This window comes from Sinocyclocheilus anshuiensis, unplaced genomic scaffold (assembly GCF_001515605.1).
Source record: "Sinocyclocheilus anshuiensis isolate Anshui unplaced genomic scaffold, SAMN03320099.WGS_v1.1 scaffold1062, whole genome shotgun sequence".
In the NCBI taxonomy this organism is placed as follows: domain Eukaryota; kingdom Metazoa; phylum Chordata; class Actinopteri; order Cypriniformes; family Cyprinidae; genus Sinocyclocheilus; species Sinocyclocheilus anshuiensis.
The window spans coordinates 208,989-217,644 of record NW_015540895.1 but is presented as its reverse complement, the minus strand read 5'-3'; the positions used below and the strand labels follow the sequence as shown (position 1 = coordinate 217,644).

At 34.4% G+C, this 8,656-nt stretch overlaps 1 protein-coding gene across 1 annotated transcript in view; it reads left to right on the top strand.

The window, feature by feature from the left end:
* LOC107688931 (N-acetylgalactosamine kinase-like) overlaps positions 1-8,217 on the top strand; it is a 9,733-nt gene extending 1,516 nt beyond the window's left edge. Inside the window, exons 4-10 of the mRNA XM_016486775.1 lie at positions 406-496; positions 583-729; positions 809-907; positions 1,712-1,864; positions 3,507-3,717; positions 6,223-6,424; positions 7,430-8,217. Of these exons, the coding sequence (XP_016342261.1) occupies positions 406-496; positions 583-729; positions 809-907; positions 1,712-1,864; positions 3,507-3,717; positions 6,223-6,424; positions 7,430-7,637 (1,111 nt within the window). The 3' untranslated portion in view covers positions 7,638-8,217. The remainder of the gene's footprint in view (positions 1-405; positions 497-582; positions 730-808; positions 908-1,711; positions 1,865-3,506; positions 3,718-6,222; positions 6,425-7,429) is intronic.
* Positions 8,218-8,656: the final 439 nt, after the last annotated feature.

Sequence of the window (8,656 nt, the reverse complement as noted above, 5' to 3'; positions counted from 1 at the left end):
CCCCCCCCCCCCCCCCCTTTTTTTTTATATATTTTTATTCTGTGGCAGAAATAAGCTTCCGTATAGCCTACTTACTTATTTATGGACATTTATTTCTGCCACAGAATAAAAAAATATATATATTTTTTAAAAAAGGTAGGCCTAATTGTGACATTTTATTTTACAATTCAGACTTTTTTTCTCAGAATTGCGAGTTTATATCTCACAATTGTGAGTTATACAGTAAATTTGCAATTAAGACATTTTTCTCCGAATTGAGAGGTTATATCTTGCAATTACAAGTTATGAATTGTAAAAAAAAGTCAAATTTGTGAGTTTAAAGGCACAATGACCTTTTTATATTTTTATTCCATAGAGGGAATAAGAGTCCATATTCTTGCTTACGTACTTGTTTCTTTATTTCAGGGATTTTACTGTGTCTGTTGATGGCATCTCCATTGACAGAGAGAATCCTCAATGGCACTATTACTTCCTTTGTGGAGTGAGAGGAATCCAGGTGAGATGATTAATATGACTTATAATGCATGCTTGCTTTATTGCATTACAATTGCAGTGATTTGACCCTTGACCTTGTGTATGCAGGAGCACCTGCGCTTGTCTTCATTGGCAGGGATGTGCTGTATGGTAGACGGGACTATCCCGGCCAGCTCAGGTCTTTCCAGCTCCAGTGCCCTGGTGTGCTGTGCCGGTCTGGTCACGATGGAGGCCAATCAGAAGCCTCTGTCTAAGGTCGCCCTTACTGTAAATCCTCTTACATGCATTACATACAACTGCTGCTTCTCATAGATGTGCATTGATGTAATTACAGGTGACTCTTGCAGAGACGTGTGCCAAGTGTGAGCGTTATATTGGCACTGAGGGGGGAGGGATGGATCAGTCCATTTCTTTTCTCGCAGAGGAGGGAACAGTAAGCCATGTGTTTTATATTTCTTCTCTCAATATATGGCATTTGATTCATTTTTGGTGTAAGGGTCAATAGCACGATACTCTTTTTTTGTGACCACAAAAAATGCAATTTATGCATATAATGACTGAATAACATTTTTTATGATAGTCATGTTAAAAAACATAAAATATATCTAAAATAAAATTCATTTGGATATTTTTTTGTGGGCATAATCAAGTTGCCAGAGTGTTCCAACATATGTCTTGATATTATAATAAAGATAAAATGCCTCATTAAAACGTTGAATTTTTTGAAAATAACATTTTATTAAATAGTTTGGTGTAATTATTACAAAAGAATATTTTTTCTAAATACATATTTCAAATATAAAAAAAAAAAAATTCCACCAAATCAAAGTCATGTGATGTATTTTCATTGAATTAGTTTATGGCATTGTAAGGTTAATTCAGGTTGTAAAATGTCATATGGACTTGACATTTATAAATAAATAATTCACGATATTTATATTAAAAAAATGTAAATAAAAAAGATATATATTAATATAAAAATGTGTACACTCATATGTATTCAGGGTGTTTTTGTTTATTTCGTTACACCACATGACATTTTAATATGGTATAAAAGTTTTTTTTAAACCATGTAAAACCAACATGAATACAAAGAGTACATTTCTAAGGCATATGCGTTTTAAACTAGAACGTTTTTTTAAGGGAACTCTTATTTAACACTGTGCATCTACAAATAAATTTTTAAGGGTGATTTAGCTTGATTTTTTCCTTTTTTGTTCATTTTCCATTCCTCAAGGCGAAGCTGATTGAGTTTAATCCGCTGCGAGCCACAGACGTGAGGCTGCCTGACGGGGCCGTCTTTGTAATCGCCAACTGTTGTGTGGAGATGAACAAGGCAGCCTCATCTCACTTCAACATGAGGGTGGTGGAGTGCCGCATTGCCACGAAGGTCTGAACTTCAGAGATGCATCTAGAATGATAGTTTAGTCTTTTTAATATAAGCATTTTATTGGCAGGTCACCAAAAATTTGGGGTTGGCAAGAATTTTAAATGTTTTTGAAAGAAGCCTCTAATGGGCTTCATTTATTTATTATTATGTAGTACTAATTTATAATACTGGGGAATGTTATTACAATTTAAAATAAGTGTTTTCTATTGTGATATATTTTAAAATGTATTTTACTCCTGTGATTCAAAGTTGAATTTTCAGCATCATTCCTCCAGTCTTCAGTGTCACATGATCCTTTAGAAATCATTCTAATATGCTGATTTGCTGCTCAAGAAACATTTCTATGTTGAAAACAGTTGTGCTGCTGCTTAATATTTTTGTGGAAACCATGATACATTTTTTGCAGGATTTTTTGATGAACAGAAAATTCAAAAGAACAGTATTTATTTTGAAATTTAAATCTTTTGTAATATTATAAATTTGTTTACTCTCACTTTTGATAAATTTTAGTGACCTTTCTGACTCTGCCTTTTAAAAGGTAGTGTATATAATGTACAGTGGTGTATCTAGAAGTAGTTCTAGAAGACTGAGTGCATTTAACATTATTTCCAGTAGGTGGCGCCGCAACCAAATGTACTGTACGTGGATTTTTCAGAACAGTTAAAGAAGAGTTTTGTGTTCAGATGATGATTCACTTCTTGTTTACTATCTTCACCATCAAATTGGTTGAAATATTTCAACAGGTGTGAGACTTTGAGAAACTGACCCCAAAATTGGCACCAGATTTTGAGACCAATAAATCTATAGATTTAAATCCAGAAGAAGCTCAGTAATAATAAGCTTCAGTGCTTTGCCACTAATAATTATCTGGTAACACACCAGGAAATTTCCCAAAAGTTGTTCTAGCTTTCATGTAAGTCTAGTTTCTAGATATTTTGGATTAGTATGTTAAAGGGTTAGTTCACCCAAAAAATTTAAATTCTGTCATTAATTACTCACAGTCATGTCGTTCCAAACCCGTAAGACCTTCGTTCATCTTCAGAACACAAATTAAGATATTTTTGATGAATTCTGAGAGCTTTCTGACCCTCCATAGACAGCAATGATATTACCACGATCAACGCACAGTAACGTAGCAAGGACATCGGTAAAATAGTCCATGTGACATCGGGTTCAACCGAAATTTTACGAAGCTACGAGAATACTTTTTGTGCGCAAAGAAAACAATAATAACATAACTTATTCAGCTATTCTTTGCGTTCTGGGGTACTCTCCAACATGGCGGAAGACTGTAACTCGGGGAGAAGAATAGCTGAATAAATTGTTATAATTGTTTTCTTTGTGCACAAAAAGTATTCTCGTAGCTTCGTAAAATTACGGTTGAACCCCTGATGTCACATGGACTATTTTACTGATGTCCTTGCTACGTTTCTGGACCTGGGAACATTTCAGTTGTATTGCTGTCTACGGAGGGTCAGAGAGCTCTCTCGGATTTAATCAAAAATATCTTAATTTGTGTTCCGAAGATGAACGAAGGTCTTACGGATTTGGAAAGACATGAGGGTGAGCAATTAATGACAGAATTTTCATTTTGGGGTGAACTATCCCTTTAATGGTAGAATATCGGAATCGTACTCTGTAGATGCTGGCTAAGGCACGCGGTCTGGACTGGAGTCATCTGCTGAAGCTGGGAGATCTGCAGAAGGAGCTGCAGGTGAGTCTGGAGCAGATGCTGGAGCTGGTGGAGGAGGTGCTGCACCCTGAGCCCTACAGCAGAGACGAGATCTGCAAGACTCTGGGCATCAGCACCGAACAGCTGTGTGAAAACATCCTCAGCGCCAACACACAACACGGTGAGAGAGCAGTCACAGACCACAGGAAAGCAAAATCAACACTACTTACTTTATTAATATACACATTCCTGGTCTTGTTGGCAAAATAGTCTTATATTGCTTTATATTAGCTTATATTGTAGATAATACTATGATTACACTTTACAATGTTAAATTATATTATTATTATATTAAATTATATTATAAATTATATAGTTAATATTGATATATTAACTAAAAATCTCAGGGGGGCTTTAAGTATATATTTTACATCTAAGGGGTTCAGCTGATAAAAAAATTTGGGAACTGGAGTTAATGCATTAACTAATGGGACCTTACTGTGAAGTGTGACCAATATATGTGTATATGGGCCATTCTACAGAATTGGTCCAAAGTCAGAGTTGGAAACGGCTTGAAAAAAATGTATTTTTCCAAAAAATGTGTATGTATGCAAATCGTATAATGTCCAAGGTACAGATTTCTAGTAATTGTGCAGTTAATTCTCATATTGTATTTTCAGAAAGTTTTGGAATATTTGTCCTCTCCTTAAATTTGTCACTACCGAAACACAGTAATAATAATTTAATTAGAAGGGTTATATTGACCTATTAAGATTTTGCTTACATCTAAATTGTAAATATATATTTTTTCTATTTTATAAATTTTTTTCAGAGGTAAATCAATAATTACATTTTTAACAATATTTCAAGTGTAATTTATGAGATTTGTGGTATTTTGAATCCAAATTTTCTTTGTAAAAGGCAAAAAGTTGATCATACTGATTTCAAAGTTAAGGATTCATTAATTTGAATATACTGTACATTGAACCAAAAACTATAATAACATCTTAGTTGATAATTCAGTACTTTATTTTTGACAAAACATCCCATGTAGTGACAGTAATGCTTTGGTAGTGACCACATCACATTACAGAATTTTAACTCACATACTAAAACATACTAAAATATAAAAAAAAATATTTTTGGGGGAAATGATGTTTTCCCTTTTGTCACTACCGAAACGCCACCAAATGTTTCGGTAGTGACAATTCTATGGGATAGCACCCAAAAAGAAAACAAAGATGTCACTACTGAAACTCCACCAAATGTTTCGGTAGTGACAATTCTATGGGATAACACAAAAAAAAAACATGTCACTACCGAAACTCCAACAAATGTTTCGGTAGTGACAATTCTATGGGATAACAAAACAAAACACAAAAAAAACGTCACTACCGAAACTCCACCAAATGTTTCAGTAGTGACAATTCTATGGGATAGCACCCCAAAAAAAAACAAAGATGTCACTACCGAAACTCCACCAAATGTTTCAGTAGTGACTATTCTAAGGGAAAACAAAAAAAACCACAAAAAAAAACATGTCACTACCGAAACTCCAACAAATGTTTCAGTAGTGACAATTCTATGGGATAGCACCCAAAAAGAAAACAAAGATGTCACTACCGAAACACCAAATGTTTCAGTAGTGACAATTCTATGGGATAGCACCCAAAAAAAAAAAAATTTCACTACCGAAACGCCACCAAATGTTTCGGTAGTGACAATTCTATGGGATAACAAAAAAAAACACAAAAAAAACGTCACTACCGAAACTCCACCAAATGTTTCAATAGTGACAATTCTATGGGATAACACAAAAAAAAACTAAACAAAGATGTCACTACCGAAACCCCACCAAATGTTTCGGTAGTGACTATTCTATGGGATAACAAAAAAAAAACGTCACTACCGAAACTCCACCAAATGTTTCGGTAGTGACAATTTTAGATACTTTTGAACCTAGCTCAAAGATGCTAATCAGCACATGGTTAGCTAGCACAGTTCTGAACAGTGGTATGCATATAAAAACTAAATATTATGGAATGTCTCCCAAAAAAGTGTGCTTAATTGCAAAAAAAAGGTGTTTGGTAGTGACGTTCCTTAAAGTTACAAACAGATTTTCAGACTTTTGAAAACAACTGACCTCAAAATGATGAGACCTATCTACTCGCATCTTGTAGTTATGAGAGAGAGGGACACTGGAATATTTCCTGATCATAAATTTAGGGGTGTAGTTAAAATCGGTAAAATCGGTTTTGGTAGTGACATGAAAAATGCGGGACACATTTTTTTTTTACATAAAGTTTCATAATTTACAATGAAAATATAATATACATTTTTTTTTGAACTTCACTTTTTAAAAAGAATAAAAAAGATACTTTTAAAAACAACAATGGAAAAAAAATTCAATATGATTTTCACAAGTTGAAATTTAGGGGTTAGGGACAGCCACCTCCCAACTGAAAGTACCCAATAAATGATATTATATATATTAAGCTTACTAATATTTAAAATATTATTGTGGGTTTCAATAGATAATAGAAAGATCTCAATAAACATCTAAGATGTAATTACCTAAATGCTTTTTTAATGTGTTTTCTGGTTGTGGGACAGCGGTTTGCACCAATTCTGTAGAATGACTCCTATATATTATTTCTGAGACAGACCTCTTCTGTTTTTACCTCAGCGACTGATTTTAAATTGTACCAGCGCGCCAGGCACGTGTATGGCGAGGCTGCGCGTGTCCTGCAGTTTAAGGCCGTGTGCGACTCTTCCCCTGCCAACGCCGTCGCTCAGCTGGGCGACCTGATGAACCGAAGCCACGCCAGCTGCAGAGACTTGTACGAGTGCAGCTGCCCTGAGCTGGACCAGCTGGTGGACATATGTCTGTGAGTGAGACTGGCTGGCGATGCCATATCACACATAATACACTTAGGAATATTATATAAAAACATTTCTCTATTAAAATGTACACTACTGGTCAAAAATTTGGAACAATTAAGACTTTTTAATGTTCTGAAATAAGTCTGTTATGCTCACCAAGGCTGCATTTATTTGATCAAAAATACAGTAAAAACAGTAATATTGTGAAATGTTATTACAATTGAAAATAATTGTTTTCTTTTTATTTTGAATATATTGTAAAATGGAATTTATTCCTGTGATCAAAGCTGGATTTTCAGCATCATTACTCCAGTCTTCAGTGTCACATGACCCTTCAGAAATCATTCTAATATGCTGATCTGCTTAAGAAACATTTTTTAACATTATCAATGTTAGAACAGTTACTGCTGCTTAATATTTATTGCAAACCATGATACACTACCATTCAAAGTTTTGGGTTAAGTAAGAAAAAATATATTCAACGAAAAGATTTTCTATATATAGATATATATGTATATACACACATACTGTATATGTCTATTCTTTTGAACATCCTGTTCTAAAAAGAATCCTGGAATCACGGTTTCCACAAATGTCTCTTGAGCAGCAAATCAGCATATTAGAATGATTTCTGAAGGATCATGTGACACTGAAGACTGGAGTAATGATGCTGAAAATTCAGCTTTCATCACAGAAATAAATTACATTTTACATTACATTATATTTAAATAGAAAACCGTTTTTATAAATTGTAACAACATTTCTCAATATTACAGTGTTTTTTCTGTATTCTGTAAAATGTAATCAAATAAATTCAGCCTTGGTGAGCATAAGACACTTCTTTCAAAACGATAAAAAATCAAAAATTTGACCAGTATTTATTACATGATGCTGAAATAGTTTGAACTGAATGAGTCACGTCTCTGAGCTCATGTGGCAAACTAATGGAAGTTGCCTGAGTCTGTCTAATGAATTGGCGTTTTAGCAACATCTTCCCGCTCCCTTCACAGGCAGGCGGGTGCCGTGGGGTCGAGGCTAACCGGAGCTGGATGGGGAGGTTGCACGGTTTCCATGGTACCCGGAGAACGATTAGATTCTTTTCTCCAAACTGTGAGAGAACATTATTACGTGCCTGATGCACATCGATCCGCTCTGGAGAAGCAGAGTTTATTCGTGACGAGGCCGGGAGGAGGGGCGGCGATTTTCATAGAGGAATGAAAAGTAGCGGGGCAATTTGCTCTCATATTAGCAACACAATCGAGCCTGTGGCCTTAGAAGCAGGAGGTGGTATGTATAATGGCAGATATGATGAAAGGGAAACAGACTGTATAAAGTCTGAAAAGCATTTGTACTCTGTATGCCTTAAAAGAATGAAGAAAGCACTCTGATCTTTATATAGCCAATTTAAGGTTGTCAAGGCATTAGAGAAAGATCCAAGAGATGATCAGTACATTCCTAACTTTGCTGCACTTTCTAAAAGCGTTGAAGGTCAATATTCAACCAGTTGCATTCAATAAAAATCTCAATGTTTCCAATCCTCGTCATTTACTTTATAGAATCAATAATAACTGTTAGTGGTTTTTACTACACTATTACTACTGCTTATATTTCCATTTAGGGATTCAAACTAATTTTAAGTATTACAAGGAAACTGATGTATTGCGGACACATTTTTCATTGCTCTGTGAATTTTCGTGGGCTAAATCCAGTCATTTCAAGAATTTGAAGAGAACTTCGAGTAAAACATTTGCTATATGAAGCATGAACGCAAACATTCCTTTTTAAATAAATGAAACAATGGCCATTTAATGCATATCATATAAAAAAATTACAATAACTTGTATAAAAATCCATGCATTTAAATAAAAACGATAAACAATCTGCATGGTCTTTGTTGACAAAATAGCACAGCAGAAAATCGTATACATTTGTCATAAATATATTTACCATAACGTTAAATTAACATGTCAACTGTACATTCATAAACAGGTAATGCTGCACGACCCCCTTCGTCAAATAAATTATTTAAAAAATATGATCTACATTAATGTAGTCAATGAGGGCAATGAACAGCCTGAATCAAAGAAAAAAACAATGGCAACACATTCGACTCGACAACTGAAAGTACTTCCTTTAATGAAAGGAAAACAAAAAGGCACAAAAATTCCTTCTGTAAAGAAATGCCCACTTTATAGACCTTTTGTATTAAATAGATGTGGAATTCTAGAAGTTTAAAT